This window comes from Battus philenor, unplaced genomic scaffold, assembly GCF_028537555.1.
Source record: "Battus philenor isolate CCGP_79_NKW_IND1 unplaced genomic scaffold, ilBatPhil1.0.hap1 SCAF_2, whole genome shotgun sequence".
Taxonomy (NCBI): Eukaryota; Metazoa; Arthropoda; class Insecta; order Lepidoptera; family Papilionidae; genus Battus; species Battus philenor.
The window spans coordinates 6,995,690-7,014,599 of NW_027181682.1; the positions used below are offsets into that span (position 1 = coordinate 6,995,690).

The 18,910-nt window shown below is 33.4% G+C and overlaps 1 protein-coding gene across 1 annotated transcript; it reads left to right on the forward strand.

The window, feature by feature from the left end:
* Positions 1-897: 897 nt before the first annotated feature.
* Positions 898-8,507, forward strand: LOC137922260 (inactive dipeptidyl peptidase 10). Its single transcript, XM_068765222.1, has 17 exons — positions 898-1,014; positions 1,927-2,030; positions 2,490-2,688; positions 2,934-3,008; positions 4,027-4,079; positions 4,385-4,596; positions 4,687-4,907; positions 4,987-5,090; positions 5,161-5,290; positions 5,522-5,762; positions 5,859-5,928; positions 6,176-6,487; positions 6,601-6,750; positions 6,841-7,026; positions 7,197-7,354; positions 7,912-8,117; positions 8,273-8,507. The coding sequence occupies exons 1-17, from the start codon at positions 898-900 to the stop codon at positions 8,399-8,401; spliced, it is 2,667 nt and encodes an 888-aa protein (XP_068621323.1). The 3' UTR covers positions 8,402-8,507.
* Positions 8,508-18,910: the final 10,403 nt, after the last annotated feature.

Here is an 18,910-nt window from a genome sequence, read left to right on the forward strand (position 1 = left end):
CAATTAAAAAGCTACAGGACAAATTGCAATTTTAATGACAGGCAACCACAATACGCACTAAATCCAAAAAAACAAGATTTGTATATAATTTCAAAAAGTCCTTTTTCTTTTTCGTCAACCGATAAATGCAGACTGCAACATCCCTTTTCCATAGTCGCTACGACGTCCCGTCTTGAGCTGCACGCTATGTTTACTAGCTCGTGGTGGTCACTCGAGAACCATTCGGCCCCAACGACCATCGGCTGCACAAACGATGTGACCTGCTCACTGCTACTTCAGACGAGAAATTCTTCAGTCGATAACCATGGTTCTTCTGCGGATCTCTTCATTTCTGATTCGATTTTGGAGCAAAACTGCAACTGCAACTGCAGCGTAGTTCTCCCCATTTGATCTGAGAGACTTTGAGCCTTCCTATAAGCCCACCGTAAACGTCCACTTCTCGGATCCATAAGTCATTACTGGCATAAAGTGACCAAAGACCTTCGTCGTCATACGTTGCGTTAGTCTGGACGAGAAGATGTTTCGTAGCTAGTGATCTCCTTCTCGAGTTAGACTTACCAAACAGGACGGTTTATCCGAGGTGTATGTAACCGTGTACAACTTTGAACGTAGCACCTCCGATAACTACTTGAGTACGCATGATAAGGACATTAAACATTGACTTCGTCTTGTCCATATTTATTTTAAGGTTTAATTTATTATTTATTTACTCACAAGTTAATGCAATTGTTTGTTCGGCAGTGATGCGGCGTGGCGCACGCGTGCGCCGCAAGCGAGCGGCCATTAAGTCCGAGGCGTGCGCGTGCGCGGAGGCGGGCGCGGGGGAGGGCGCGAAGGCGGGCGCGTAGCTCGGCGCGGTGGCGGGTGCGCGCGCAGCAGCGGCGGCGGCGGCGGCGCATGCACGCCACCGGCCACACGGACCGCTCGGGCGGCGGCGGCGGCGGTGGAGGTTCCTGGCGCCTCCCGCCCGACGAGACGCTGCAGGTCGCCGACCCCAAGTCCGCCAAAGAAGAGGTTACTATACAACAACATTTTTTATTTCCGATAATACGAGTTTAACAAGTATCTTATAATAGACTATCAGTACTTAATAAACTTATTTTACCTTTATTTAAGTTACATACTTTTTATACTTTGTTTTATATATAATATTTCAAAAGTTTGTTAAAGCGGCATCAACAGCTTGGAAATATTTTTCTGTATTAAGAGAGCTGCGAGTAAAAAATACAATAGAATTTAAAATAAACGAGTATAAAACCTTACTCTCACCATTTTAAGTTAACAAATGGATATTTAAAAATTAACCACTACTTTGTAAAGTCGAAACTTACAGTAGTGAATAATTTAAATATAGTAATTTCTTTCGCTAATCCTCCAACCGAAACAAAACAATCTTAGCACATGTCAAAGTTATCTCTGCATTAAACAAAAATAAATCTGTGTCCTTTTTAGTTCAATAAAACAAAATACTCATCTCACGGTTCAGTGATTACTTTTTAAAAATATGCCACCGTCAGAACTTTTGCCGAGTTTCAAATTAGTTGCGATTTATTAAAAGGCTTAGAACTAGAAAAGAAATAATGGATGTATTAGTAACTTATTAATTTAAAAATATACACAAGAAGAAAGTCCATCATCACCATAATCATCATTTCATCATTTCTGTGGTAGCTAGTCATAGGCCTCTAGATAGATTTTCAATTGGACCGGTTGTATTTCATATAGTCTTCTGACCTTAATAAGGATGTTTCCACACTTAGTGGTCAAAAAATTCCTGAAACGTTTGTTACCGTCGGCATTTGATTGGTTTTAATTAATCTCAAATAATTTAACTTTATATTTTAGGATTCTTGTTGTGTAATATTCTGCTTGTTTCGATATTGTAAAGTTAACTCATCTGTATACTTTTTACTTCCATTATCAAAGGACCTTTACCCTGGAGACGGCCACAATTGGAGAAGCATCATATTTTCTTTGATGGTCATAAGTTTTGTGATCGCTGGAATAGTCACAGCTATTTATTTACTAGGGTAAGTATAACGATTCGTATTTATAAATTAAACTACTCTACGTTTATTATCTACACTCAGTTTTATTAATGCTTTTATATCTATTCCCATTCACGGTGTGCAAAAGTTAATTTTACCAGGAATTAAGGCACGATTAATATAAATTAAACCTCTATTTTAGGAGAAGCACACTTAATCTCTCATCTCAATACAATATTATTTATTAACTGAATATTCAAAAGTGCTTTAATATCTGGATATGAGGTTAATTGAATGTTAAAAGCTTAAATTCATATTTATAACTCAATTAAAATAATTTTTATTATTATATTCATAAATATGTGTTATAAAATTATATAAAATTAATATAGTTGCGTGAAAAATTTTAATGTATAATTAAATTATAATATAAACTCCTTTGTTAATATTTATCAGTCCTTATTTTATTTATACTGCACGTCTGTTATTAATTTTATATAGGTATGTAGACGAGTTGCTGTACTGGTCCGGACGTCGTATGCGTCTGGACGAATTTTTGCGAGGCGACTTAACAGGGGAAAGGTTGCCTACAACGTGGGTGAGCTCGCATCAGCTCGTCTACCAGGCCGACGACGGAAGTCTACTGGCGTTGAACACATTCAACAACACTCTCACCGTTCTGGTCACCAATCACACTCTCGTAAGTGCTCTCAATTAAAACACACTTTTTCTTTATCTATCCTATTTCATTCCTTTTCAAATGTTTCATAAGACTACATATAATTAACATTTCAACTTTTAATTTCTCGGTATAAATAAAGAATGATAATAAATAAACGTAAGTGTTTTTTACCTTTTTTACATTTTTATAGTGATCAAAATATTTTTTCAACTTTTATTTTGTTTAATTTATAGCAATTATTTCAAATAATCTAATTGTTACAGAGGCAACTAAACGTACGCGGTTATCAGTGCTCTCCAAACCTACGTCATGTCCTATTCCAACACAATATCAAAGAGGTATTTAATCCCTTCGTTTATTTAATAAATCATTTTTTTAAAAACTCAGTTTTTTTAGTGCAAACTAAGAATTTATACGAATATCATTTAACTTGTGTGTAAATTTTCAGAGACGTGCACCACGACACATGATTTTTAAGTCAAAGTTTTGACGAGTTCATTATCCTAATCACGGATTTTGTCTATGAAAACGGCAAACAATTTAATTGGCTCTGTATAAACTCTAATTTTACCATACCCCAATCCAGTTGTGTTGAATCGTATAATCCGGGCGGCTAATTAACAGCAGATTTACTTGAAATACGATCGGGAAATTTGGCTTGCAATAAATTTATTGTTTCGGTAGTTGAGTGACATGTGGTACCGGTCTGTTGAAACCACATGTCAGTGATATCCATATCTGATGGAAAACGAAATTTGTGTTGAAAAACTGATGGTTTTAAAAACTGGCTGGTTTAAAAGTAATATATATTTTAAATATTTGTTAACATACTTTTCTAATCTTTTTTAGAACAAATTACATATTTCTGTCGCGTCGTTATGAATTTAAGACGTGAAATTTTTCGTTACAAGTTTTTTAAACAATTTCATTGCAACTTCAGTCAACAAAACCAGAAAATACTTCGGTTATCGTTTGGTGATGATGCTCCAACTTTTCCTACAGAAGATACCGAATCTGAAATCGAAATTGTGCGATATCAATAATAGAGTCTAAATAATGGAAATAAATTTGTAAAAGTAAAAATAGATTCTCAAGCAATACGGTTTCAAGACGCAGAAAAAGCGCTGTCGAAAACACCCTAGTAAAGACTCCGAAAGAGAAATAGGTCCACAATGTTTTTACAGGATGCAGCGATGCATATATTGTCAAGCAGACTATTTTGAAAAACAAATCGTTTATAAGTTGATAATTAACTTTGTGGTATTTTAGAAACTTTTAGTGTCACCAAACCAATAACTAACCGATAACTGTATTTTTCTTCGACTTCAAAGAAATAAAATATATTCTTGTTTTCAGGTTTACCGGCGAACTTTTACAGCGTACTATACCGTTTATGACGTCACAAATGAGTGAGATATTAATATTTTCATTTTTTCATTATTTGTTTATTAAAAACGGAATAATCTCATTATTTCCATTCCATAAAGAAATACTGATAATACATTAATAACAATATTTTATTTTATTCATTATCTGTACCTATTTAATATACTCGTAGTAAAAAGTGCGATCAACGGCACCTGCGTAATTTTTTCAACCTCTTGTAATAATATTTTCGATATCATCTATTGTAATATCAACGTAAAGAGTTCATTTGTTACGCATAGTTTAATTTTTTGTTGGACGATTATTAACTTTAGTCTTTTGAATTCAGCCACCACATTCCGCTGTTCGGTGAGGGACAAAGCAGCTGGGAATGGCAGCACGCTGCTTGGTTGGGTGCAAACGGTGCCTTGTTATTGGCAGCGGATAACGAGGTGTTGGCTCGACCCGGGCCGCCGGCTCGCCGTGCTCCTATCCTACGTCTCACTACTGATGCACGATCTGGAAGTGTTTACAACGGTGTCTCAGACTGGCTCTATCAGGGTATTGTTTTTTATTCAATGAAGCTTTTTAAGTATGAATTCAAATATTTATTCGATAAACTATCAATTAACATAATGTTAATGCGAGCAGAGGAGGTGACAAAAACAGCGTCGGCGACATGGGGATCATCGGATGGCACTCTGGTTATGTACGTGCAATACAACGACACGATGGTTCCCGAGCTACAATTTCCTAGAATATCGGAAGGAATCGGGGGATCAGGTGCAACGAGATCTGGTTTTCTGTTACCTGCGCTTAATAATAGTATTCATACCGTTTTCCCAGATCACATGACAGTTAGATACCCCACGGTAAGACAATTCATTTTTAAACCCTGTATGAGTTATTTTAATCAATTTAACACTATATTTTGCTCCTTATTATTTGCAGCCTGGTAGCTCAATACCGAAAGTTAAGTTATGGATAGTAAGTGTTCAAAATACGACGTCTCCGCCACGGTGGGAAGTTAAACCTCCCAGTACATTAGATGGAATGTATGTTTTTGTTTTTAGTCTTTTATTAAAAAAAATAATTTAATTTCTATTGATATTTATTTATTTTTAGGGAATACTATCTCATATCAGCCCAATGGGTGGGCAAAGATAATTCGCATGTAGGAGTTGTTTGGATGAGCCGCGCTCAAAATCTAACAGTATACAGTAGTTGCTATGCGCCTAACTGGACATGCACAGAGGTAATTTCATGAGTGATCTTGTAATTTTAGAGTTAAAGCGCCTATTATCGCAGTATTCGACGTTAATTACTAGTATATCAGAGGTTATCAGGAATATATGTTTCGCTATAATTGTCAAAATTTAGAACTTCTTGAATTAATTGAATACGAAAGCATCTAATGCTTTAATCTTACTTTCTTTTTTACTTATTATCAATTAAGACAAGTAACACTGACTTTTTTCTTTTTTAGACACATTCGGAAAAGGCAACAGACGAACCGTGGCTCGAAGTACACCAAAAACCTGTCTACTCAGAAGATGGTAGTGCCTTTTTACTTTTAGCAGCCGTTCAAGAGGGCGGGGGCCAATATTATACGCATATCAAACATGTTGACGTGTTGCGCCAACGTATAGCAGTACTATCTCACGGCAAAGTAGAGGTAGCTGAAATTCTTGCGTGGGACCAGATAAACAACCTGGTTTATTATTTAGGTAAATAATTCAATCACGTTTAACCGCAATATTAATGTGCTAGATTAAAATTTACGATAGTCATTGTAAAATTTTATTTTATGTTTTTTATTAAAGGTTTAGACAGAGAAAGGTTAAACATAAGTAAACTGCAATCCAATATGATCAACGAGGCAAATCAAATTAAGTATTTGTATTAGTTGCAATTGAGTGTTTCTTTTCAAAATAAATCATAAATTTGTCTTGTTTACTAACCTCATCCTTTTAGCTTCATTGCTTACTCTACAATACATTATTTGTAGACGGATCCGACTGCACGTGACTTTGTAGAAGTCAGACAAGTGTGTGGTACATTTTTAACTTTTGATTGGGACAGACATTTTAAGGTTTTCTTTGATGAAATGATATATAAGGAACTTTTATAATTTAGGTAGTGCCGATAGACCAGGTCAGCGGCAGGTTTACGTGGTCCGCGATCCAGGGTACGGGGGTGGAAGCAACTCAGTCAAAGCCCGAGCTGAGCGTGAAGAACCACGTTGCCTAACGTGTGAGTTGGCAGTGTGGCCGGCTCGGCTTCACTATGCCAATTGCTCATTCTGGAGAGCTACGTTTTCACCCCCTAAACCCAAAATTGGCATAACGCACTACGTTTTAGAATGTGGCGGACCTGGGCCGCCACTTGCTGGATTGCATAATGCCAAAACTCATAAATTAGAAAGAATATTATATGATACGAGGCCTTATAGGTAAGTGTTACATACTATATATAAATACTAGTTAAACCTTAGGTTTATTCAAGAACATAATAATATTTGTGAAATAGTTTAAAAATGTACTAACACCTTTTTCTTTCAATTAGATCCGTTCGACTTAGAGAGCTAGCTTTGCCAACGCGGCGGTCCTTTGATGTACAGTTAAGTAGTGGGTCCAAAGCCCGCGTCCAACTACTTTTGCCACCATCTTGGAGAGAGGAACTTCGTGATGCTGCATTTCCAGTCCTTGTTCATGTGTATGTTTTATTTAATGTTATTATTCTTATTTAAAAAACAAATTATTTATATAGATCTCGTCTCTCCAATGTTATAAATATAATTTTCAGTGACGGTAGACCAGGCAGTCAGCAAGTAACAGATGAGTTTCTTGTGGACTGGGGATCGTACATGTCGTCTCGTAACGACGTGGTTTACGTTAAATTGGACGTAGCTGGCGCAAGGGGGTTGCCACGAGCGCTTTTACGTGGTCGTCTTGGTGGAGTGGAAGTTGCTGATCAGTTGGCTGTTATTAGGTGCAGTATTTTTGCCGTATTATCTTTATACAGTCAGTTCCCGGCGTCTGTTTAGTAAATTTTAATCAAAAATCAAATAGCTATTAATTTTTTTCATCATTAATGAATGAACTTTGATTATGTATGTTTTCAAAAATTTTATTTTCTATTTTTTTACTATTCCATTTCAGATATTTATTAGAAACATTTAAATTCCTCGATGTAACTCGAGTGGCTGTGTGGGGATGGGGCTATGGTGGTTACGTTACAGCGATGCTTCTAGGCTCACAGCAGTCCACTTTAAAATGTGGTATCGCTGTATCACCAATCACAGACTGGCTCTATTACAGTAAGCAATAGTTATTTTCATAAACACTCTTATTACCTTTGAGGTGAGCAACAAAGTATATAATCTGAACTATATAAAAATATGCCAGTGGGCAGGTTACACTCCCGCTGGCCTAAGGTTCTGGAATAGAGATCACGAATCGACAAGAACAGCGACGGACGTCCACACAAAAGATTAACAGGCGACATACTTAAGTTTGTCAGAAGAGGCTGGATGAAAGATTTTCAGCAGGTCTGCCTGTTAAAAATCTTTAGGGGAAGTTCATGTCCAGCTGTGGACGTCCAACAGCTGAATTGATGATGATGAAAAATTTTACACTATTTGCAAATTTATTCTTCTTAGATATAAGTTTTATTTATTTATCTTCAGAGCTTAGCCTAGGTAATTTTAACAGTAACTTAAGCTAAGGCTTCCATAGAAAACTTACCTCAAGCCCTTACTGGAACCTCGGGTCCTTACATTAACTCACTGCAATGTGTTTCATCACGTGATAACAGATTCGTGGATTTACTTTGATATTTAAGCTTTTAATCTACAACTTACAACTAACTTTTTAGACGCAGCATTCACGGAGCGTATTCTGGGTCAGCCGTCTATCAATTACAAAGGATATGTGGAAGCAGATGCTTCACAGCGTGCACACCATGTTCCTGCGCATGCCCTTTACTTGGTCCATGGCATGGCTGATATGAGTGCACCGTATCCTCACGCTCTGCAACTGGCGAGAGCACTTACTGATGCAGGCGTACTCTTTAGATATCAGGTAATATCTGTTACAAGATTTAATTGTTTAGCAACAATTCTTTCTTCTCAAATCCTTATCCTCACTTAATTGTATATTCGTATAACTAAACCAGTCAGTTTTCGTTGTCATTCTCTTGTTAATACGCATTAAAAATAAGTTTAAACTTTTTCTAGGCATATGCTGATGAAGGGCACGATTTAAAAGGCGTCATAGAACATGTGTATCGTTCAATGGAAGATTTCCTTCGCGAATGCTTATCTCTTGATCCAGAAGACACAAAGTTGCCTCCGCCAGACAGATAAGAATAACATACGAAGTTATCAAATTTATTATGATCATGTCTTTATTTGTAAATATGTATATAGAAAATAGTGCTTTAATTAAATGTGTTCCAGTTGATTTAAAATGTTTACGTATTTATTTTATGAAAATATTAAAATAGTCTTAGCTACATTATGTATAAAAGCCTAATTGTGATTAGAAATAGATAATCTAATGATGTCATATAGTTATTATTTATGTAATGATTTGCAGTAAAAAATAACAACATTATACACTAACAATCATTTATCTTCCAATAACATGTAGAATAAGGTCAATAACAAATTAACAGACTTTTTAAAGTTCTTTAAACATTATATCCATCACACCATGCTTAGCGTACTCGTACTTCGCCTAAACTATCGTACTATACTATACTATACTGGTCTTATTGTAAGACAATAGGAAACAATTACATTTGGGTGAACGTTTTGTGAAATTATAAAAACACTTTCACAGTTTATCCAACAAGCTAGTCAATATGCAGTTTAGTAAAATATATAAATGTTTAATATATATATAAAAACATGTTATTATACATATTGTTATCACTTTGAAGAATAGAGTTTCGAGCTTTTTCTCCTAAGCTTTTACTAATACCATTTTTTCTACTGCCACTTTTTACATGTGAAGCTTTTAGAGTTTTCTACGTAACTCTCTATGAAATTCTTACATAACCTTCTCTAATTAGGAACCATTTTAAAAAAACGAATTCTTCTTCATTTTTAACTTTAAATCTTTATTCATATTTATAATTAAGTTACATCCGTTATTTATCTAGATTGTGTGAATACGCAAAAAAGAGCTTAACACTTAGGAAAACTTACAAGGCCTTTTCAATGTAGATATTTATTTAATTATCATTTACAGGTAAATGTTGATAATCAGTTAAGATATAATAATATATAGCGCTGTTCAAATACCTCATGGAAGAATGTAAATAAGGTACCCTTAAAATACAAGTTATAAAGACCGATTTAAAGTCTTATTATAGCGATTAATTGTAATTTTTAGAAATGAAGTGACCTTGATCATCCCTTAACCGTAGCAGCTTTGCCATCATCTCAACATTACTATTAAACTAACTAATAAGATTGCTATTTAACGTCAGCAATAACCCCAAAGTTTAGTTGCAAATGAAACCACTACAGCCTGAGATTGAAACTGTTAAAACAGGAAAGCTCACAGTACTGAAAGCCAATCCATGACATAAATCAAGCACATCTCATATGAAAGATACATCTTAGTTACACTCATCATTTAAAAAAAATTAAAAGTTTTTAAAAAGAAAGAGGAATTAATTAAAAGTTTTTAAAAAGAGAGAGGATTACTAGCGTCTCATTTTTCAAATAATATTGACAATTTTTTTTAGCTTCAACATATTGGTAAACGCGAAGGCAAATTTTATAAAATTTATATTTTTTTTCAAACGCAATGTATAATGGCATAAATTACATATTATATCAAATTTACAGTAGGTATCAAAATCTTTTACCATCTCATACGGAAGTACACTGGAATAAGTTTTGAAATTAATATTTTTCATTTGTTAAACTTAGAATTCAATAATAAAGCATACAAACACAAAGGCCGATAAAACAAAATGAAAAGCAATTATAAATCGGTTACGGAAGACATCACCTTTGCTGGTCGCTCTATATCTGAGAAATAAGTAGGTAATCTGTTGTTGTGTAGAGATAGACGTCTACTGATATTGGTTAAGTGGATTTGTTAAACGGATACCTATGTAGTCGCATATCGTACATTCCATGTTTGTGAAGACTGCCAATTTGGTCTAAATTTTACAATTACCTACGATACGTCGATGAAATTTATTTGAAATAACATTATGGTCTTAAGGATGCTGTGATTCTTCTATTGCGTAATTTTAAAAAATATTGTATTTTATTGGGTAAATATAATATCTCCATCAGATATTGCGTAGGTCTTAGTCGAATTGAATTCGTTGTAACCATTAAAATTAAATCAAACAAGGTAATATTAATTTACATATTTAAAAATTCTTCCATCGTTAATATATTGCTTTGTTCTTCAAATAAATATGAAAAACAAAACATGGACAATATATTATGGGCTACATGTACATCACAAATAAAAATTGAGATTTTATAGTTATTACAAAACGAGAGAGTTCGGAAACCGGGTGCTTTAAATTTTACATCATGTTATACTTATTAATTTCTTTAGCTATTGTTCCCTAGTTATACATACAATAATTCATATTGATAGCACGTCGCCGAGAAGTGCGGCAAGCGGGTATGTGTAATTAGCGCGTTGTAAGCGAATACCATACTCGTCACGAGCGGTATTCGCTCTAAATACAACAAGCGTCCTCGTCAAATTGAATTTTAATACGATTCAAACACCTGCGAGGGGTTGTACGTTGTTAATGATGTTCTCCAGAAGACACCAATTAAATTCGTGTAGATATAGTGATAAATTGATAATATACAGATTGTTGTTAATTTTTATCAAGAAAATACTCTAACGGAATTGTTTGCACGCTTCTTCTTCTATAAATTTACGTTCGTTTCCTAAGAGGTATGTAGTAATTTAGTCTTCCATTATATCGAAAGCTTCTAAACCACATTGATGTAAATTTATTATTCGATCGATAATCATAATATATGTGATCACTGTGTCAATTATTTCTTTAATCCAAGTTTGGTCAACTGGTCATTGGATTTAATGAGTTAATTTCCTAGTGTTCACTTTGAATATTCAAAATGTTAGTTAAGAATTCCCTAGTTTGATTTTAAATGATGGATAGTCTATAAATGTGAATCAGCAATGTTGTGTCTTTAGAATCGTTCACTTTCGCTGGACTGTACTCGGCAAAAACTTAAACATCATCAGATATATACACATTCTATTTGAATTTAGAAAAAATACAAAAAAGAAACACATTATGGAGCTCTGATACAGTTAAATTTAGATTTTTATTACGTACGGGATATCGATGATCATTTAATATTTAAACAATACACTAATGAGAAATTAGTAAAGACACGTTAATTGATATTTAATTTGTAAATATTATTTTCTTGATTGTATACATTCAAGATATCTCCTATTAATAATTTAAACAATAAACAGAACATCAAATAAAGTTGAGTACAGTTGGGTCGTGGTGTAGTGGCCGCTGATTTTAGAATATGGCGGATTGTTCCTTAGCCATTAGATTGACGTATGCGCGTTATTGAATATAATATTGTACAATTGATGGTCTGTATTTTCAAGATTTAATTGTAACTTTTTAATATGTCAAGGCTATTACATGTTAAGTTAAATTTGAAATATCTGAGTTAATCTTATTATATTCAATAGCGCATCGGTGGATGGGTTTAGAGATTATGCTCTACGTTGTTGTTGATCAGTGTTACGAATCTTGTCTTGTTTAAGATTATTACGGCCGAATACTAAAACATTGTTTTATTTGCTTACGACGATTTCACATGTAACATTATTACGTTCGACGGAGAAATGAGTGATAAATTAAATTTTACTTAGATTTTTAATAACGTTTGAGTATTCGGCTGTTAGTGTTGTATAGATTGATATTAATTTGTAATATCCGAAATTATTATGTTATTGTAAAGTTTCTTTGAATAAATAAAATTTTCATAATCGTTCACTGTTGCGTTTTATTTCTTATTTTTCTAACCTTATTTAACTGCCCAAGAGCCATCAAGCTGCGCTCCATTACACAGTCAAATATCCCACGAAAACATAACGGTCGGCAGCATTGTTTAGTTTGAAGGGTTATTACCCACTAATTTCCTTAAACACGTGTAATAACCGTTGCAACCCTTAAAGGATTATCCATAAATCATACATCACATGAACACATTAGAATACAAAATTGTTACTTGGATCGCACACTTGACTAATTTACTCTAAGCTAAGATGTTTGTATGATGAAGTATTTGGGAATAGAAATGATACTTTTAAAACATGTTAAAACACCAAGTTTTCAATAATAAAAGATAAATACACTTGCTTTCAAGAATTTAAAGGCACCTATGCCGATAACTTGCTGACTAAATACTATACTCTAATCGCTATCCAGAGTAAATACCACAAAATTCAGAACTTATTTGTAATATATAACGAGTTACGTAGCGTTTGCATGCACTTGTCGTTCACACAGTGAGGACGCCTTCTCTCGCTCTTACGTTAATTATTCCTGTTTATGTCTAGGATTTTTTGCGTTTATTTATCTGAATCTTGAGAGTTTCTTTATAATTTTAGACGCTCACTGCAATCACCTGTTCCTTTCATTTACCTAAACATTCTCACCTTACACTTAAAAGAGCTCTAAAATATTGAAAAAGTTCCATTGTAGATTGTTGACAGAAGAGGACAGAACGAAGTACATTAATAAAATAGATTTCATCTATAATTGTCAAGAAGCAATTTGTCGGTCCTAGTACAGGAGCAGACCACTGGATGCAGGCCGCTTCTAAACAGTATATTATAAATTTACGGAAGAGCCTTATGTCCAGTAGTAGATGCCTTATCGCTGAAAGATGATGGTGATAATGAATTTGTGCAAATATGTTAAACTTATATAAATCTACACAAAAATTGACACGCAACTTAAATTCTAATTTTAGTTTCCAAAAGTAAAGTAATATTTATCTAATTAGTTGTCATAGCATAAAAAATTACGTGCGTATTCGTAAAAGGATATAAAAAAAGGAGGTCGTAGGTTAACCTTTCGAACTTCACGGCACTGTCCAGTACTGATTACAAATCTAATGAAGCACGCGAAGCATCCGGCTTGCAATTGACCTCCCTTGACTTGGATTGATGATAATATTTATTGTAGTCACGAAATAAAAACTTAAATACCTGATAACGTGGCTTTAATTTCCATTATTTATATTTTTTAGAAATAAGTAAAGATATTTTTTTTTAACAAAATGTTTTTATCGGGATTGTATTAACAATAAAAATGTGTAATTAAATACGTTCATAACTTGATAAGCGCAATTCTGAAGAGATTTAAATTGAAAAAGATGCAATTTTATGGCACACTCATCTCTGTTTCTATTACAAACAAGAGTACGTTCTGTTTAAAGGATATTAAAGTCCAACTAAAAACAAACAAGAAGAAATCTGTTGAAGAACGAATTTGCCCTGCGGATTGGAAAATTGAAACGGAAGTGCGTAGACCACATAGCGATCAGAACTCATTACCACTGGAATCATAAAATTCTGAAGTGGTGACCACTGACCGGCAACCGGCGACCGGAAGTGAGCGTAAGATTCATCTGTCAAGAGTAATCAGTGTAAGATCAGTCGTCTGACCGAGATGCTGGATGCAAGCTGAAATGATGATCATGAAAAGCTAATATCGATCTTACTTTCTTACTTTTTCAAAAATGCGTCAGAAATAGGATAACATTCATGAATAACTAAACAAATGTCTAATTATCGTTGGACCTTTATAGATGCCTATTTTATTTCTTAACCGAAAGTAGCTTTTTTGTCTTTTGACTTTATGGCACTGAACAAATATTGTGTAAAAAATATGTCTTTAACGTATGCATAAAAATAAAAAATACAATTAATTGTTATAGGTTCATTATGTTGTATTTGGTTTTTCAAAAGTTGAGTAAAATTTGAAAATTTATCTAAGGTATTGGTATTATATATGCTGATATTAATTATATTTTTTTTTATTCCTTCTTGAGTTATTTCAGGTCAAATAAACTTAAATATAAATTGATCGAAAATTCACTGTGTGAATCCAATAGTAAGTATGTGAACAGAATGGAAAGTTCAATTCGTTCCCGGGCTGCGAGCCAACACTTAACAAGATGCGGCAAGACGATTGATATACATTGTAGCCGCCCCAATCTAATGCACTTTCAAATAAATTTTTAGTCGAAGATTTCTTAAAAATGGTCAATTTTTTCAAATAATTCAAGTGTTGAAGATGTTTGATGTTAACTTGATCTAAATTATCTACAAACTTAGGTAATTTCTGCTAAACTAATAATTAAAATTGAATTAAAACCACTTTTTATATCTAACACGGAATATTACACGATCATTAATAACTACTAATGGTAGTATACTAATTTAATTGTTTTTGAATAAAGTGGACATACGACAGCGTCAAAGCCGGTGGTAGACGCTGGATTAATGTCCTCTCCTACCGGTCCCACTGGAAATCTTTGATGGAGGCTTATGTACGGTAGTAAACGTTCTTAGACGGCAATGATGACAATAATTATGAATTGTTTTTATTTTTTAACCAAGACAATTTTTAGAACCTTATTAAATTTATTAATATTAATTGTTCCTAATACACGACTTTGGATTATCAATTGAACTACCAATTCTCAAACAGCAGCCTACACACCCTTGAGCATCGTCGTCAAGTTGCCAGTTTATCGGTTTTATATAGGATACACTTTGGAGAGTGCTCGAAAGCTCTTTTTGATCTGATTGAGCCATCTCCATTCCTTTGTCGGGCTACTAGGCGCAGGCAAAAGTTTCATCCATACGTTGTTGACATACCCGATCAGTCGACCTAAGCGATTTGATAGCTCGTTTTTGGTGATAGTCGCCAAGACCTGGAACAACCTGCTTTGGTCTACTTTTCCTAATAAGTTGAACTCAGGAGCCTTTAAGAGTAGAGTGAAAAGGTTTCTTTTGGATAGGTGTGTAACACCTTCGTCTTCATATACACTTACTATCAGATGAGATGGAAGACAAACGCCTATTCCATTTCAACTATATAAAAAATGTATAATAAATATGTAGTGCGAATATCATTATTAATTATCCAATATTCACAGTTCGAAATATTATAATAAATTATTGTTTAAATGATAATTTAATACAGAATAATTTAATTATGTTGCGGTTATTACCAACTGATAATTACGTTAATTCCATAATGACATTATATACTATATATGATATCGTATGTGAAAGAGGAATTTATTATCAATTTAGAGGCTTTAAGCTTGTTTGAGATTTGCAAGAAGGAGTGGCCTGGTCACATGGCACGCAAAATTATGACCACTGAAGCCTTGAGGATCTTGAGCGGAGACCAGGTATCAGCAAGCGTAGCGTGGGACGCCCGCACACAATGCAGACTGGTGACCTTGTTTAGTTTCTCGAAAGAATAGATGCAAGTCGCTTCCTACCGATCCTATTGGAAATATCAGGTGGGGTTATTTCCAGCAGAGGTCTTGCGACTAAAACGATGATAATGGACAAATTTTATTATCTTTCAGTTTATTATATCTCCTCTGTTATTCAATACGTTGCTGTTTTTTTAAAGTAACTACGGGTTTATAATACTCCAGAATAAAAATGTTCAAGAGTCCGTTTAAACTCTCGTTTTGGCTTAAGACACGGTGATCGACTATCAAAAGGAATTTAGATTGTAAACTTTAGTATCTCGTGGTGTTATGGCAGTAAAGCAACATAGTATGAGTTGTTTTACACAGTTATTTATTACAATGGTTAATATGAAATCGCGGGGACTATTTATTATGAGTTCGCGTGCATGGTTTCAGATTGCATCTAAATGGGCTCACGAGGTGTGCTCGAAGGTTGAACACTGCAGTGGGCATATATTTGCACTACTTTATTATTATTTACTGTGATATACTAAGTTTAGGGAATTTTATAATTGTCTGCTTTAGTTTATGATATAGAGTACCAGAAAGCTTCCTTCTTATAGGTAAAGACATAGCTGGCCGCCATAATTGAGCGGTAGTGGAACATAATAAAATTTATAATATTAATTTTACTAACTTTGATACATAGTTTGATATATTCATCGGACAAAAATATTTTAAAAACATATTATAAAAGTTTAAATAATACATTTAATACAATTCTTTTTTTATTGTATATGTATTTACTGTATAGAGGAGTTACACTATGAATTAAAAAGTAATCCGTGAAAACGTTGTGCAGTGTATGATATTTAATTTCAGGATAATCCTATTATTTATCTGTATGCATACTTGTTTTTTTTTCTACATAAAAATAAAGTAAAAATTAAACATTTTTCGGTTGAGCTAGAGACCTATATCATTAAACAAGTTTTTTGGTTATGTCAAAATGGTTATGTCAAAAGTTATTTATTATGAAAAAGGTTGAAAATTTTTATTACTTTATCCTATCGCTATCTACGCATAAAACGTGTATAAAAAAAAAACAATGATATATCTTCGCAAAAGCGATAGCGTTCAGGAAATGCATAAACTATCGATAGAGAAAAGTAGTTGGACGTGAGCCAAAACCAATCAGTATAATGTTTTCCCCTTTCCTACAACGGCAATTAATATACGAGAAAGGCTATGAAAACTATCGACTGCGTTAACAATGAAAAAAAAAAACATAATGAAACGAATAGTCAACTCAATCACGTTGCAGCCATGTGTTATTTTCCTTCACATACCATAAATACAAAAAACGTTAAAGTTACTAATGAAAAAATATTATAAACATATTAATGGCAATAAGTAACTAGATTAGTAGTAATTGCCATAACTCAGAAGGCAGTCCATATCGGCCTTAAGGTTCTGGAGTTGCGCTTTGCGATGTGTAGCGTCCATCCACAAAGTCGACAGACGACCTTGTGAAGGTCGTCAAAAAACACAGAGGGCAGGTCGCTTCCTAACAGTCCTATTACAAATTAATGACCTATGTCCAGTAGTGGATGTTCTAAGCTGAAATGAAGATAATGATTAAACGACGAGACTAGTATCTATGCGAAGACTGAAATCTCGAATGGGGCATCATCTATTTTATCATGGCCCCGCGTGGTAAACCTAAACATTTCTCTCTATTTCCTGCGAAATACAGCAGGTGAGGTGATTCGAATTGTGAGTCCCTATTATTGAGAATTCTGAACCACGCGGTTGTTACGTTTTACGAAATACCCAAAAAATAATTTAAAAAAATATTAGTTTAATTGTACCTAATGATTACACAATTAAAAAAAAACCTTTAAAATTAATTTTGTTTCTTATTAGTATTACAGTTCCGCTTCAAAAACTTCAATAAAGGCCATATAATCTTTACTGAAATTGTATTAATTTATCACTATTTTGCTTCGGTTACGTATTAAATAATGAGTTGCTTTTCATTTCGTTAATTAGTTTTATTAACTTCCAATTTTTGGATAAGAAATATACTGAAATTTTAGGTTATTTTTTGTCACGAATTTAATAAATAACGAGCCAACAGTTAAAAAATTCTGTCAATTTTCGTAGCCATCTTACATAACCGTAAATATATGGTAGAACGCGATAACATATCATTACTTAAATACAAAGTTTAACACAAATAAGTTTATCTTTCAGAAAACAAAATTCTATTATAATGTATGACCACCTATAAAACATAATGATTAGTAATCTTAAACTAAAACATTAAAAGTTCCAACGCTACTTTGACAAATAGATATTTTTTATGACAAAATATTGATGATTGTCTCAGAGGCGTTACTTTTCCGTGAACTAAAGGTGGCAGAATGCTGAGGTGCACTGCCTGAATCTCTATTTGGGAATAAAACTCGAGGTCGATCCTCGTTTTTACATCTTATATATTGCACCGAATCTGTACGGCCCCTGCTATGCTGTCACTTCGTTTTCTTGGGCAGACGCTTTGTGGAATGACCAGATGAATTACTCCAATAGTAAACCTTAGTTTGGTTTTTCACTCGATACACGCTTAGACGTACCCTCAAATTGAAATTTGACGGTAGATCTAAGTCATCTTCATTAGTTCCTATTGATAATGCAAAAATGTAAGTAAAAAAAAGCATAATCATTTAAATGTTTTTGCTGTTATTTGGGGTGTAAATTTGGTTTACATAGTATAAAAATTTTATCGATAATCTCATTGAAATTTATTAATAAAATAAACATTTCACAATTTATTAAAAGATAGACAAATTGGTCATAATATTTGAAACCATTTTCGAGATAACAAATCGTAGACACAAAATCCAATGATTTCTCGAAGTATAAATCAGTCGGGATCTAAAGTCATTAATTAAAGCACAAAAGCTGACAGAGTCGGCAATAGGTTATTTATATAAAGCAATAAGTCGCCTTTCGACGTTTTAATGCAGACATTTGTTAACGTGACGTAATCGAAATTCCTGATTATACATTACATCTTATTAAGTACATTATTACTTAAAACACGTATTTAATGATGATAAAAAATTTAATTAAATAAAAATCTTAGGTAAAATTACAGGGTTTAAGTCAAAAACGATAAAATGTAGACAAATTTTAAAAGATTCTTATATTTGTATCGTTTTTTCATATCTTTTTATTATTTTGCCTGATTTTATTTCTGGAAACTTGATATTATACTAGTGATATTATATATCATTATCTCTATCGGTATAATTAAATAAAACAATATAAGATCGAGAGAAAAATTATGTGTACTTTGTCTGGCCATTAATACTATTATAT

Coding starts and splice junctions, on each gene's coding strand:
- LOC137922260 (XM_068765222.1), top strand. CDS start 898: ATGCACGCCACCGGCCACACGGACCGCTCGGGCGGCGGCGGCGGCGGT. Junction 2,689..2,933: donor TGGTCACCAATCACACTCTC/GTAAGTGCTCTC, acceptor TAATTGTTACAG/AGGCAACTAAACGTACGCGG. Junction 7,355..7,911: donor CACAGACTGGCTCTATTACA/GTAAGCAATAGT, acceptor CTAACTTTTTAG/ACGCAGCATTCACGGAGCGT.